Raw genomic sequence first — 14,974 nt, forward strand, 5'->3', positions numbered from 1 at the left:
AATAAGAAAGTGGATCCTCAAATCTTGCACGGTGATGCAAGATAGTAAGAGGAAGCAGTGAGTGAAGGGTGAGACAGAGTTGTAAACTTCCTGGCTACACTTTAAGAAAAGCAGCAACACAGAGATTTGTTAATACTGGCAGAGTATTTTGTGTTTGGGGGGCTTTTTGGTTTGGCCCTAGTTTTTAAGGAGATCTGTCTCAAATCACAAGGTGGCCACTAAACTAATACAGACCTCAATGGCATATCATACATAACAAAACCTTTTACACAAAGTTCAGAAAATCACTAAACAAATAAGCACAAACCACAGAAAATGTCAACACATCTCAGGAAGGCAGGAGAGTCTCATTTCTAGACACACTATAATATTCAAAATATCCAGCATTTCATGCAAAGAGACAAGAAAATTCATCCCATCCTTAGGAGAAAAAGAAAATTAAGATACTGTCCCTGAGAAAGGACAGACATTGGAGTCACTAGAAAAAGGCTTTAAACAACTGTCTCAGTGTTGCTCAAAGAAGTAAAGGAAACCAGGCAAATGATGCTTCATCAAATCAAGAGTTTCAATTAAAGAGTTTTTTTGGCTGTGCCACTTGGGATATGGGATTTTAGTTCTCCAACCAGGGATTGAACCCGGGCCCTCTGCAATGAGAGCACAGAGTCCCAATCTCTGGACCACAAGGGAATTCCCAAAATAGAGATTATAAAATCGAGTCAAATATATTCTGGACCTAAAAGTACTATGGGCTTTCATCTGTTTATTATATAAAATATTAATAGGGACTTTCCTGATCACAGCCGATCCCTCTCCAGCCAGAACACCAAGATGTTGCATTTTGCTCATCCTTCTCACACGACCTGTTTCTACCCTAACTGAACAGTAGAATCACTTTTGAAAAAATTATGTCAGTTTCACCCTGAGATGTGCTTATTTAATTGGCCTCAGACTATGATTTGGTGATTGTGTTAGTTTGGGAAGAGCACCCATCTGCTTATCTCTTGAGAGCACTTCTCCTATAGATATAGGTTCAGTGTGGAAGTCTGTTGAAAGGCAATACATTTTCAAGCCCTGGGAGCAAAGCAGGGGAGACTTCCTTTGAAAAAACTTTCATTTTGCTTGGGGAAAAGAACATTAAGCTGTTGATAAGAAGGGCTTCTGTGGTGTCTGAGAGATTAGGGGATATTATATTGCTTGGGTCTTCTTTCCAGGGCTGTTGCGTGTGGGGGTGGGGGGGTAGCACAGCAGTGACTGTGGAGGGTGAGTAGGTGCATAACCAAGGACTCACCTGAAGAAAGTGTGGGATGCGGTCATACAATGAACTCCTGCCCCCAAATAGTTCAACTCAGAGGCTTCACAGAAAAATCTTACTAAGGCGTGTTCTTGGCCTGCACCAGCAGAGCTGCCTGTCTCTCTGGCCCCATGTAGCTGCCCCAGGGCAGGGACAGGCTGGGCCTACCCAGGGCTTTACACTAGGGTGTCTGACACTGTTCACATGGTAGGCCAGGGTCACGCACCCAAGAAAACAGCCAGTGGGGTGAATACGGTCACCAGGGTGTGGCCGAAGACAGCTGATGTTGGTGGGAAGCTGGAATGAGTGAAGCTGAGCTGTGTGGAAGGAGCTGTTAGAGAAACAGTGAAGACTCAAGAGTTAGGCTGAACCTTACCCACATGTAACTCCGTGCAGAGCCAGATCTATGTGTTTACAGCTGCATGAAGAAAACTAGAACTTCATCAACATACTCGATTTTTCAGCAACGGACTTTATTTACAAATAATCTACTGAAAAAAGTTTTGTTTCTTATAAAATTTGGCATTCTGTATTCCCAGATCACTTTACTATCTTGTATTTATATGTCAGATTTTTCTTCATAAATAGTTCATTCAAAATTCTGAACTATTTGCTAAATTGTATGTTAAAAGCTCTTTGAAAGGGTTTTTCACCCCCTTAGTTTTCTGAAATCTAGATGAAGTTTTCTCCACTTGATTTTAGGATCACTCTTTCTTCAATATGAGAACCTCAATGTTGACTATGAAATGAGGTCACTGAAGACTTTCCTTCTTTCATGACACTGACAGTCTTTTGTAGTTTGAATCCACACATGTACCTCAGGTGTGGCTCTTATGAATAAAGGATTTGGTCATGATTTTTCAGTGAATCACTTCTCTAGGATGAATTATTTGGCATTTCTCAAGAGCCTTCATCCTCTTACTTCCTGTCATAGTGAGTATTCCTTCATTGAGTTTTTTTGTGCACATCAAGACTGTGCTTGGCTGAATGTTTGTTCAGTGATTAGACCTAGAGGCTTTCCCAGATGGAGTCTGTCCATGTTGTTTACCATGAATTATAAATGAAAGCATTTTCACATTGATTGCAGACTTGGATTCTCCCCTATGCAAATCCTCCAGTATGTTTAAAGTTTAGAGCTGTTGTTAAAGATGTCCACATTCCTTATATTTACAGTGCAAGTTCTCTCATGACATCTATGACCACACAACAGACTGTCACAGATGTCGATTCTCTTTCATATAAATTTGCATATGTCAAATTGAGTAAGGATAACTGGAGGGTCCTCCCCACTGATTAGTGTTTTCAGTGGTTACAGCTTTCTTTGATGTGATTCTCTGATGTGTTCAAATATTAAAGCTATGGTTGAAGTCTTGTCCATGTTTACTACATTTATAATACCATGTCATCTAAGGTCAGAATACTTACTGAAGACATTCATAATTTTTTCTCCACTGTGGGTTCCCTCATGTCGCCTAAGGGCAGAACACTGACTGAAGGATTTTCCACAAAGATGACATTCATAGGGTTTCTCGCCAGTGTGAGTTCTCTCGTGGCGTCTAAGAGCAGAACACTTACTGAAGGTTTTCCCACAGAGTTGACATTCATACGGTTGCTCCCCAGTGTGAGTCCTCTCGTGCTGTCTGAGGTTGGAGGACTGACTGAAGGCTTTTCCACAGAGATGACATTCATACGGCTTCTCTCCAGTGTGAGTCAGATTGTGCTTTCTAAGGTCAGAGCTTTGAATAAAGGCATTCCCACAGATATGGCATTCATAAGGTTTCTCTCCAGTATGGGTCATCTCATGTCTTCTAAGGCTAGAGCAATTGCTGAAGGCTTTACCACACAGATGGCACTCGCATGATTTACCTCTGGTGTGGATCTGCTTATGTGGATTAAGGTATGACTGGTCACTATGGGATTTTTGATACTGCTCGCTGATATTGGGTGTCTTTTCTGTGTGAGTTAACGAATGTTGACTCAGTGTCGAGCTAGGACTGAAATCTTCTCCCAAATCATTACATTCACAGGGATCCTCTGGAGTGTGAAATGTCTGTTTTTGGAAAGGAGATGAAAGGCTGTTAGTGTTTGTCTACATACAGTCAAACACTCCTTGCTCTACTCATGAATCTAAAGTCATTCAGTGAGAGCCTCCACTTAAGATCTTTCCAATATTACCTGCAAACACATGCTGTTTTGCTTTTTATGTGTTATAAAGACTTTCTCTAAATAGTATACCAACTTCAGTTTGAGCTTATATGTTAATTTTGAAGACTGCAATATGTTTCAAAGACTAGACATATGAACAATACTTATGCATCTTCCCACCCCCTCTTTTTTTTTTTTTTTTTAAGATCTGAGGTTTTGGTTTTGAGGTCAGGTTAATTTCTTCACTAAATTCAAACCATTTAAAACTTTTTGCTCAGAAATACCTTAATCCAAATTATTAATACCCACTGCCAGGTTTTTAATGTTGATGACCAGGGTTAACACTCAGGAAACTTACCATTGGGATGATTGTAGATGTGTCCTTCTTGCTGATATGCTGTGTGGCTAACAATTCTTCTTTAAAGGCACTTTCCCTGCCTAAAATAATTGGGAAAAAAAAGTTAGAATGGCATTATAGAAATGAAAATGTTGAAAAACTCCGACTTCTATGTTTCAAAAGCTGGCATGTCTATGGGGAACACTAAGAAACAGAAACACATTATAAGGCATTGACAATTAATAAAGATTTTCAGGACTGAAATATGAAAAAATTAAAATGGAGATGAGATGCTGAGTAGGTAAAGAGGGAAAACCTTCCAAGGGGAGGATGGGAACAAGAGTTATTATGTGAAAGTTTAATAAGTATATGAATGTCCTTTTCCCTAAAGCCAAAAAAAAAAAGATAATGGCAGGAGGACACGTGTGTGAGCCTGAAATATGTAAGGAACAACATTTTTAATGGATTTTGCTCCAGTGTCCTTCACCTACATCTTAAAAAATATCACTCAGTTAACAAAATCTTCAGTTGATGTTTTCTAAGTATGTACTCACTCACTGACTAGGCACAGGTCCCTGATGCATACCTGGACTGTGGCTTTGGAAAAATCCTCTTCCTTCAATCCACAGCTCTTCACCTTGCTCCAACTGGAAAATCACATCCAATTTGCAATGCTGATACCCTGTTCATGGAAAAAAGGTGGATTCTGAGTTTTGTGCTAGTAAAAGCACATTATCATCAAGTCCAGGACAGGCTACTGAGAAATAAAGAGGCTGACCACTGAAGTTCAGCCCAGGCAACAACACCTTGAACAGAGAAAACACTGAAATACAGACTGTGTGTCCAAAATAGTGAAGACCTCTAGATGCTGATACCCATGTTCAAAGACAGGACACACAGAATCCTTAGTCTTTTCAAAAATGGAGAAATTAAATGTCCCCATAGTGGGTTGAATATTATTTTCAAACAGATGCCAATAAACATAAGTTCCGCAAGTATGATCAAGGTTTTACTATTTTCTCTAGTCTGCTGTCAATCCTCAGCACAGTGACTAAATCAGAATAATTAGAAAATATTTATTCAACTTATTGATTCATCAAAATTGAGTTCCCAGGTCTGTTCTGAATATTAGAGACTGAATAGGAAGAAAGAGATTAAACAGTGGTCAAGATTACGTTTCAGTGGGGTGACAAACTAGATGTAAGTATTACATAAAGAAACAACTTGAATGTAGTTATAAGGCCTACAAAAGAATCCGGACAGAGAGTGGGTATGTAGAAGCTTCTAGATACTTAGTGACTGAATCAATAAATACCTACCTACCTACCAACCAACCTACCTACTTATCTACTCACCTGCATACATACATAAATGTTGACAGACTCACCCACGAAGACCAGATGACTGATATTTTCCAGCATCACATCTCTGAACAGCTTTCTTTGGGATGTGTCGAGCAGGGCCCACTCTTCCTGGGTGAAGTCTACAGCTACATCTTCAAACGTCACTGATTCCTACAACATGGATATTATGGTTCTGACAGAAAAATCTCTATTAACGTTCAGGGCAGGAGGGTTGATATGGCAGCACTGAGTAAGGGGGTGGAGACACTGGGTGTACAGAAGGATCAAACCAAGTTTGGGGTTCCCATTAGTTCATGCTGAGCTGGTATTTGCTTTTCAGATACATCACAGAGATATACACAGTCTGAATTAATACAACTTTGTCATAAAGGAATATCACATGAAGTGCGGTATAATAAAACCTGGAAAATTTCCCCCAAACTAGTAATTATGAGTTCAGACATGTAATTAAACTTTCACTTGAAAATTCATAAAACTCTCTTCTTGATTAATTTCAAATAACTTACAGACATATCATAAGGCAAACATTAACCATGATTTGCCACCTTTAAACCATAACTATAGTTATATCATTCCCCTAAAAGAACTTCAGACTCTTCATCTATTAAATGGTTTACTAATGTGCTATGAGTATTGAAAGATCTAACGAACTAATGGATGAAGTTCTTCCTGTCTAAGTGAACATGCATTAAACACAAACCTCAGTCTATTAAAAATTCAGTAAAATGTCCAAGAACCTTGAAACCATCTCCATCATTCTTCAGAAATGAACAAGTTTCATACAGAACTTGGTATCAGTAAATGTGGTCTCAATGAACTCAATAAGAGTTGGATGTTCACAATAAGGTATGAGGTCAGATGGTTCAGCAGCATAAGCCAGGGACTCTGAGAGAGCTCTCTTGAAGGACAGTCCTAGCCTGACCATGCCTGTTCTCAGTTTTCTCTGGGACCCCAAACACCACTCAGCACTCGCTCCCGTCTTCAGCTTGCCTCTCTGCTAAAGGATAACACAAGCCTCTTGACTGGGTTTGGGCTATCTAGGTCTTCAAAACTATCCACAGGGTCTTAAATTCTACTCTACTCTCCTCCTCCTGAATATGCAGCCACAATAAAGGAAACAATACCCCCTATATATTAATTCCAGTTACCAAGTATGAAAAAAAGGGTTAATTTTCTTTTTCAGAAGTTCCTAAAAGAGAAAATATATTCTATCAAAACTTTAAAATTAGAAAAAAATGAATGAATGATTCCTCATGCCTTCTCTGTCCTCAACTTCTCTCGTCCTCCCTTCAGAGCCCCCACCCAGGACCAGTGAAGAGTGGACTCACTTAACTCAGGTGATGAGACCTCAGCCTCTCCCCTGGACGGTAATCTTCTGCTCCTCCCTCATCTCTGGTCACCACAACCTTAGGCCATTATAGCCAATAACATGATTAACAAGTGAATTATTCCCTGATGAGACCAGGGACAGATTAGAGAAAGAAAACTTCTCTCACCTCTTCTATAAACACACAAGCTGCATGGAGGCTGAAATAAATCAGTGTGATGTTAGGAAGGACACTAGTTATTACATTTCACTGGTGTTCAGACCCATGAATACTTTTTGATTGCACTTAGAACATCCATCCAATAAGAGAAACCTGCCCATCTCCTCTCAGGAGCAGGGTACACAGTTTCAGCAGAAAAAGGCATTCCCTACTCACCAACGGCTGCATTGTCAATAACTCAGTTGCCAGCAGTCTTTCTCTGGGTTTTCACTCACAGACAGTCCAAGCATTAAGCAGGCAAAGCTGAGGATGGAGAGAAAAGTCCAAAGACTTCAGTCTTGTGCACACGTTCCAGTTCAACATCTCATGAAACCCCAAATCTTCACCTGGTTGTTGACTCCCAGTCTAACCACCAAACATGCAGTGCACACTCTATAATTATAAACACACAGAGGATGCTACTCCTCTCCCAGGCTCAATAGTAAGAAGACTGTAACTACAGTCATTAACAACAACAACAACAGAAGAAATACAGATAACTTATGGACAAGAACATCAAAGCTTAAAGTATTGAGCTTCATATCAGTAACTTCAATAACTCTGTGATATCCAGAGTTATTCAGTTCTCTCCCTGACTCCAAACCACAGTGACCCCCGACTCATGCCACATGTAGATTTTGGTTTTCACTTGTAGGTAAACACTGTGGAAATTCTCAGATTTCATTATTCTTGATTTATGCGCCCACAATGGTTCTTCAGCATTCATGGTGGCTTTCTGAAGACTCACTCCCTCCCAGCACTTCCTTAACTCTTCTAGATCTGTCCCCCAGGAACTTAGAAGTCAGTTAACTAAAAATCTGCATTATGATGAAATGAATTTAAGAATTTATTCCATTTGGAGGAATCATGGCACCTATCCTGCCAGCCCTGTCCGTAACATCTCCTGCACCCAAAAGTAGCACGGGTCCAAGAGTCACAGTGTTACCATCATGGACTGTCTCAACCCTGTAGGTCAAGGATGGTTGGAGTTTAGGAGGAAATCTAGTTAATGCCACCTGATTATCTTAGTAAAGGGGTAGTTGAAATTCTTGAAATCCCTGCATTAATCTTCATTAGCTGCCATACGCCAGCATTTCATTATATACAAACACACATATGTGTACATGCATACATATACATATGCACACAAATGTGTGTGAGAGATACACAGAGAAAGCATTTATAAAGTGTAAATTCTCCCCTTTGTTGTTGTTTAGCTGCTAAGTCATGTCCAACTCCTGTGACACCATGAACTGCAGCCCTCCAGGCTTCACTGTCTGTGGGATTTCCCAGACAAGAATGCTGGAGTGGGTTGCCATTTCCTTCTCCAGGGGATCTTCCCAACCTAGGGACTGAACCCATGTCTCCTGCATTGGCAGGCGGATTCTTTACCAGTGATCCATCACGGAATTCTCCTCTACAATAGCAATAATAACTAAATATATTTTATGGAAAAATGATGATAATGGATCATAAATAAAAGTAAGATTAACTCACCCATTTGTACCTGAGGTCCACAAAAGAAAAAAAAAAGATACATTTGCATCAAATATGACTCTGCTTGGTTATTTACATACTCATGTAGTCCTCACAGTAACCTGGCAATTTTAGTTTATCAATTTAACAGATGACATGGATAGTTTAAACCTCAACTAGCAGAGACTTTCACTAAATCCAACCAGAGCTAAACCTTTCCCTTCCCCTCTGCCCTGATCTACACAGAACTCTACCACTCCCTGCGGCCATTCATCTCACCAGTCACTAGATATTTATTTATGCTCTGTCCTCCCAATGGTCTAAATCTACTTAAGAATGATACGATCAGGCAAGTTCACCTCTGACCATTATGTATGAATTATAAATACAGAGAAATGTCCACCATAAGGTAACTTGCCCTCAGTGCCTTGCCCACAAGTGGCTTCAGTCCTGTAAACAATTATTTTCTGATTATAAACTCCTTTCCAAAATAATGGAGTCTGTCCTTCCTGGTAAAAATTCTAATATTTACCCCAGCCCATGGAAAAGCTAAAGAAGCCAACTATTGGGGATACAGTCACTCACCACCCAAAACTACACAGCATATAACTGGTTAACTATCTTTCAGGCTCATGTGTATCTGGCTCCAAAGTCTGTTCCCTGACCACAGTTTAATGTGAGTTATGTCCTTTCATGGTTTAAAATGCCTCTGAAAAATCAGAACCCCAGAGGGATAAACATTCAGCAGGGAGGGGATGGATAAAAATGGCGCAGGGTGTGTAGGTGAGCTGGGATGATTTCAGAAGGCTTTACGCTTGAGATCACAGAGTTCCATACTCAGTGACTGGAACCCGAATCCCACAAATCTCTGGAAGAGAAGCCTGACAACTGGGGCCTCTCCCTGCAACAACCAAACATTCTGACGACCACAGGGCTAAAATCAACTGCCTTCAACCAGAATCAGGGAGAGCAATGACTGAGATTCAGGGCCTTTGGACAACATCAAAGCTGCAGTGAGCCATCATATACCCCCTCCCCACTCCAAGGAGCCCAGCACGGGTTCTGTGTCAGAACTGCCAGGCCTGGTTTAGAGCAGAGACCTTCGATCGTTTTCCTAAGTAGAATCTATACATACTCTGTAAGATGTCAGGTACATGCCTCCATGGAGCAGAATGTGCAACTAGTATCTTCCAAAGCTGACAAACTCTGCAGAGGGAGAAAACAGACATTCCTTCATTCTCTGAAACTGAGGCAAGTCCGTGGTTTCACCCCTGAGCTCCTGCTGTCCTACACACAAGCTCAGGAAGTGGCTGGATGCCCTGCTCCAGGTGGGCCCTAAGCTCCATCCCAGCGTGCCTCTTTACTGCGTGTGGACTGGGTCCTATGTTCTACACGCCTTAGACATCTGTCGCTACCCTGAGCTCTGAGGTACCGGCTCTTCAGAAGAATGAGGACACCCCTCCCCCCAACACTGGTCCATACCTGGAAACCTGAATCTTCTCTGGGATACACAGGAAGGAGAATGTTGTCAGCATCCCAGAGAAAAGCAGTGCCAGGGTGGTTCTCAGGCTCGCTCTCCGCCTGTTGTAGGCACACAATCTGAAGAGGAACTGGAATCTTCTGGGGCGAATTGAGGGGACTAAGGATCTGGAAGGGGATTTAAATGTCTGGGGGCGGAGGTGAAAAATAGAATTCTGGGCACTGTTTCCTCTTTTTTTCCTCTGTGAGTCACCCAACAAGGAGGACAGTACCATCAATCAGATCTGTAAGAAAAGCACCAGATTAATGCAAGGATCTGATAACTGGGGAAAGGCTGTCAATACCGAGGACAGCTCACAATGTCTGGAAGGTACTCTGTCAACATGGTTTACCTACTGAGTCATAAAGAGAAGGAAGATCTAGTAAGACTACTCAGGCATTGTCCATGGGGTTAGGTTAGGTGTTGACCTCAAGGCCGATTTAAATTACAATGTAAAATAATTTTTTTTACCTTTAGAGTTTTTCTTCTAAGGACATAAAAGATATCCAGGGAACCCCTCTGCACACAAAACAGAACAGCCCTATGAATGGGAAGGAACACATCTAGCTATCACTGTGCTTTGCCCACACTTCCCAACAGAAGGCATCAAAGGTCACCAGTAGGTGAGAACTATAAATAAAGGTAGTCCTTGGGAGTTGATATCTTTCTCCAAACTATTACCATGAATTCATGCGGCTTAAGGAGAACCCAACTCAATGAAAAAGACTTAGAAAAAATAGTCAAAGCAGTAATTATTAAAAAGACTAAAGCGTAAGAGAGACTGGCATGGAAAAGAGACTGAATATTAATATTCAGATTCTTTTGCCTTGGAGCAGAAGATCATTTAAAAATTATATAATAATTTTAGTGATAAGACTACAAACTATTAAAAACCTTAATTAATATAACTTCAAAGCATAATTACAGGAACGAAAATAGAGATTATAAGACATCAGAAGGAAAAATGACTTGACAGGGCTCCAAAACTTCTGAAGTAAAATAAAGATTTATTAGTAATTTAAGAGAAGAGACCATATTGGGAGATCAGAGAAAAGAGAACAGACAGTGCTAAAACCTCATTCATTTATGTGGATGACAGGCTTTAAAATGAGCAAAAGATAAAAGAAGTAAGTAAAAATCAAGTAAAAACTATTGAAAGGATCAGAGAAATTGAAAACTGTGAAAGACAAGTCTGCAACTTATAAAATCCACATTAATGGTAAAGATAAAGGAAATGATATGACAAAAATAATGTTATGATTTAATTCAATAAAGAAGAATTAAAACATATTAAAAAAAAATACATAGAACAACACAGTAGAGACAACAGTCTTAGATAGTTGACAGGAGACGTGGAAGGAGGGAACAGAGAGCTATTGCTTCCATCATAGGACCATTATCATTACTGACATTCATCACCGTGACGGTACTTATTACAACAATTATGATTTATGATTGCTGTTCAAAAACACTGACTCACCTTTCTCTGTTCACACAGGGCACTGAGTTTCCTGAATGGACTACAGAGGTTCCACAAATACAAACAAATACACTGATGTTTTCAAGTCATTCCAGGGCCCTTTCCAGAACAAGCGTCCATCAATTTCCCAAGTTTCTCTCAGGAGGCCAGAAGTGGCCATTTTGACAGAAGATACTAGATGAGGACATCCTGGCCTGCCTGAGCCTCTGGAAAAGGTTCTAAGTCATATCGGGGACCAGCAACCATCTGATCCTGCCTACAAGGCCTGGGAAGGAAGCCCACGGCTGGCCAGGCTCGGTGAAAATTTTCCTCAAGTCCTTGGAGGCCCTGGAATCGATACAACAGGACAAGCACGGAAACTACAGAGGAGGTCCTTGCCACCTGGAAGCTCCGCAGCGTTTTCTAGGTGTGCCCAGAACCATGCAACTGCTCACCTGCTCTACATCCTGCGAGTATAGAGGAAGGCAAGAAGGGGCCATCTAGCTACCCACTCACAGCCCCAGGCTTGCAAGCAAGATCTCAAAGTGCCTACCTCTAGGCTGTAGGGCGGAGCAGATGGCAGAACGTGTAGCAAGACAGTCAGCGCTGAGAAAGGCTCTAGTCTTACTGTTCCGAGTAGGTGGGGCCCTGGGGGGCTGGGGAACAGGGCACAGTCCCTGAGTCTGGCCTTCTTCCCGGGAGGCCAGATTCCCTGGAAGACACATACGCACATACTTAAATGAACATGAATGTACATGTATATGAGTGTGCATCCAAACTATGGAGACTTTATCTCCATTTATCCCAAAGGAGAGACTCCAGTTCACCCACTGCATCCATCAAATTTGACTGTGTAATTAGCCCCAGAGAAAATTTTAGCTAAATGCAAAAGAGAGTATGTCAAATAGGCCACATAGGCTTACCAGAGTAAAGTTAAAGTGAAAAAATAAACAGTAATCAGTAGTACAAACAAACTATTTGAAAGACAACGATAGTTTAAACAATGGGGTTACAATACAATCAAATGACCAGTGCCAATCAACAGTTACAGTTACTGTCACCATGAAGGATGAACATGAACAGGGCCATGGTTGTCATCTTGAAAAAAATGTTTAACTTTAAATACACTTAACAGAAACAAAGGGCTTGAAAATGAATGAACCAGTTGTTCAACCTTATAAACCAAGAGAAATTGAAAGGAAAAAAGAATAAACTGACATTTCAAATTGTTAGGAATTAAGAAGATATTAGTAAAAGTTAAAAGAAATACAAAAGATTAAATAAATGATTAAAGAATAAAATGAAGAAACAGATTCCTTAACAGAAATCAATTAGATATAAAAGTTCTGATAGTCAAATCAGGGAATTAAAAAAGACATATGAAAAGCTTATTTCTTAGGCAAGATCAGTCTTGCTTTCAGGGCTTCGACTCAACACACTCCTTTCTTATGCCACAACCACACAGGGGAAGGAATTTACTGAGTGGTATAGATAGTCTCCTGCTGTCCAATGATTCAGAAGGATTCACAGGGATTCAAAAGCAGTAAACAGGAGACGAACAGGTGTATTTTTCTGTCCATTTCTTCAGAACACCCTCCCACCCTACAAGAAGCCCCACGTATTTGGTGGCAGCAGTGGGTATGTGAGCTGGACTGGCCTTCCCTGTTAGTCACCGACCCCACGGTCTCCTTAGCATCTGCCAAGCACAGGGTCACCTCAGGGGAGGATGGAAGAGATTTCCCTTCCTCTTGCTCCTGAGCTTCTCAGTCTCCCTCCCATTCCTGGCTCTTTAACCCCTCAACAGCATTCCTGTTCTTTCTTCCAGCTACCTTCACAGAGGTGAGTGCCCTCTAATCCCTTCTCACTGGAGAGATACTTTTGAACTGCGCTTAGTTTAAAAAGTCTAGACCCGAACTTCCCTGGTGACAGAGTGGATAAGAAGCCACCTGCCAATGCAGGGGACCTGGGTTTGATCCCTGGACTGGGAAGATTCTGCATGCGGTGGAGCAACTAAGCCCATGAGCCACAACTACTGAAGCCTGTGCTCCCTAGACCCAGTGCAACAACAACGACAACAAAAGTCTGGATCCTCCCTTATCAAGCAGACTCATGACTTCCTGCCAGTGACGGAGCAGGCTAGGGGGACAGCAGGAGAGGCCCTCAGAGAGGAACCAGCACCGTCCCCACGGGAACGACATGGCCTTACTGGGACAGTAACAGGGTTTGCCCTTCTCAACCCTGCCTGCCCCTAAAAATCACATCTCCTAATTCTGGGCAAGAGCCACTTCCTGACTTTAATCCCAATAATCTCAAAGGATTTAACTCCTCTTTCCCAGAGTATCACGCTACAGCTATCAAAAAACATATTAAGAAGACCTAATCAGTAGCACTGGAAAACTTGAAAGAAAGGAGTAGCATTGGAAAACATGCAATGGAAAGACCTCAGCAGCTTATTCACCATGAGCAGAAGCGCTCTCTTCCAACTAATTCTGAGGACAATCCAGCTCACCCTTCATCACTTTCCAAGACAAGATGAAAGGATGTCTAGGGAGGCCTCTCTGAAGAGGCGACTGTGAAGAGATGCCCTGGGGAGCAGCAGGGCCCCAGGACCAGGTGAGGCTGGGCAGGGTCACTCAGGAGAGGACAAGGGTCTGCAGAATCCAGAAAAAGGGCCCAGACTTGGTTGGAAACCTCAGTTCACAGCCCACTAAATTAAAAGCTCATCTAAGGGGATAAAGATGTTGAATATTAGACTAACTGGTTAATCTAGGGTTTGACTGTGAATATAAAAAACTACCAATATCTTTAGCAAGAACACATTGAGACAGCATAAACTTATTTAGCACTAAGGAATATTTTCAGTACATGATATAAATTGGAAAACCACTGAGACATCATCAACTGAATCTGACACAATACACGTGAAAGGGAATTAAGTTGGAAATTTAAGAACAAAATGAATGAATCTGGGATCTACTTTTCTTTTGCCCCTCGCAACTACCGTGCCTCATAACTCCCTCCTTCCATTCTGTCCTTTTCTACCTGTCTGTGGATCATCTTTTTGTGTCTTTTCGTTCTTCCCCCTGCTTTTTGCCCAGGTCACTCTCCTTCACTCTTTACCGTGTCTTTCCAAGCCCAGAGGACCCACTCCTCCAAGCTCAACTGCCCCCTGCTGCTTCTATCTCACGCTGTCTCCCTGGTTCCCCCTTGATCTCCCTTTCTCCTCACCCCCTTGTCCCACCTACGCATTCACAGGACGAGCGCGCCTTCCAGTGGGGCCCTGGGAACGTAAACACACTCCGACAGGCGCTACCAATGGGACGGGATCTGAAACCACGCGGTGTCACAGGACAGGGGTGGCCGGGCCACCCTGGGTCTCGGGGGCCCCTCGGAGGAGGTGACTGCGAAGAGATTGCCTGGGCAGCAGTAGGGCTGGGGCCCAGGACGAAGCAAGGCTGGAGAGGACTCCAGAGAGGACTCCAGAGAGGACAGGGGTCTGCGGGACCCGCGGTCAGGAGCAGGCGTGACGGCCCGACTCCGCCCTCCAGGGCCGGGGGACACGGCGGGAAGGACCTGAGCAGGCGCGGGGAGAGGAGGGAAGACGGGGACGAGGACCAGACGTGCAGCGGTTTTACCAGAAACAGGTCCGGTGGGTCCGGCCCCCGCGGCAGAGCGCCTCCAGACTAGGCGGGGCTCCCCGCGGCTGGGACGGTAGCAGCCGCGGGGGCCCGGGAGTGAGAAGGACGCGGCGCTGAGGGAGTCAGCGCGCGAGTTCGTACGCGAACTACTGAAACTCACTCGGTGAACCCGGCCGCCAGTCCTAGAGATCTGCTTCCCGGTTGGCAGGAAATGGCGCC

The 14,974-nt window shown here is 42.7% G+C and overlaps 2 protein-coding genes across 25 annotated transcripts in view; one reads left to right on the top strand and one right to left on the bottom strand.

The window, feature by feature from the left end:
* Window positions 1–1,743: 1,743 nt before the first annotated feature.
* LOC145518005 (uncharacterized) lies at window positions 1,744–14,974 on the bottom strand. 24 transcript variants are annotated; one of them, XM_081521391.1, is made up of 10 exons: window positions 14,753–14,939; window positions 11,671–11,829; window positions 11,139–11,178; window positions 9,622–9,902; window positions 9,275–9,345; window positions 6,841–6,927; window positions 5,161–5,287; window positions 4,360–4,455; window positions 3,795–3,874; window positions 1,744–3,341 (listed from the first exon to the last, which is right to left on the bottom strand). In XM_081521391.1, exons 6-10 carry the CDS (start codon window positions 6,850–6,852, stop codon window positions 2,694–2,696), a joined length of 963 nt encoding a protein of 320 aa, XP_081377517.1. In that variant the 5' UTR covers window positions 6,853–6,927; window positions 9,275–9,345; window positions 9,622–9,902; window positions 11,139–11,178; window positions 11,671–11,829; window positions 14,753–14,939; the 3' UTR covers window positions 1,744–2,693. The 24 variants fall into 24 exon arrangements, with proteins under 24 accessions (XP_081377517.1, XP_081377516.1, XP_081377518.1 ...); XM_081521390.1 differs by having other exon boundaries at window positions 11,139–11,465; XM_081521392.1 differs by having other exon boundaries at window positions 11,139–11,344; window positions 11,573–11,829.
* LOC145518006 (sperm-associated antigen 11B-like) overlaps window positions 14,429–14,974 on the top strand; it is a 40,683-nt gene continuing 40,137 nt past the window's right edge. Inside the window, exon 1 of the mRNA XM_081521410.1 lies at window positions 14,429–14,514. The gene's annotated coding sequence lies outside the window, so the exon portion shown is untranslated. The remainder of the gene's footprint in view (window positions 14,515–14,974) is intronic.

The sequence above is a fragment of the Giraffa tippelskirchi genome, chromosome 8 (assembly GCF_054371585.1).
Source record: "Giraffa tippelskirchi isolate mGirTip1 chromosome 8, T2T-mGirTip1v1.2.pri, whole genome shotgun sequence".
NCBI classification, from domain to species: Eukaryota; Metazoa; Chordata; class Mammalia; order Artiodactyla; family Giraffidae; genus Giraffa; species Giraffa tippelskirchi.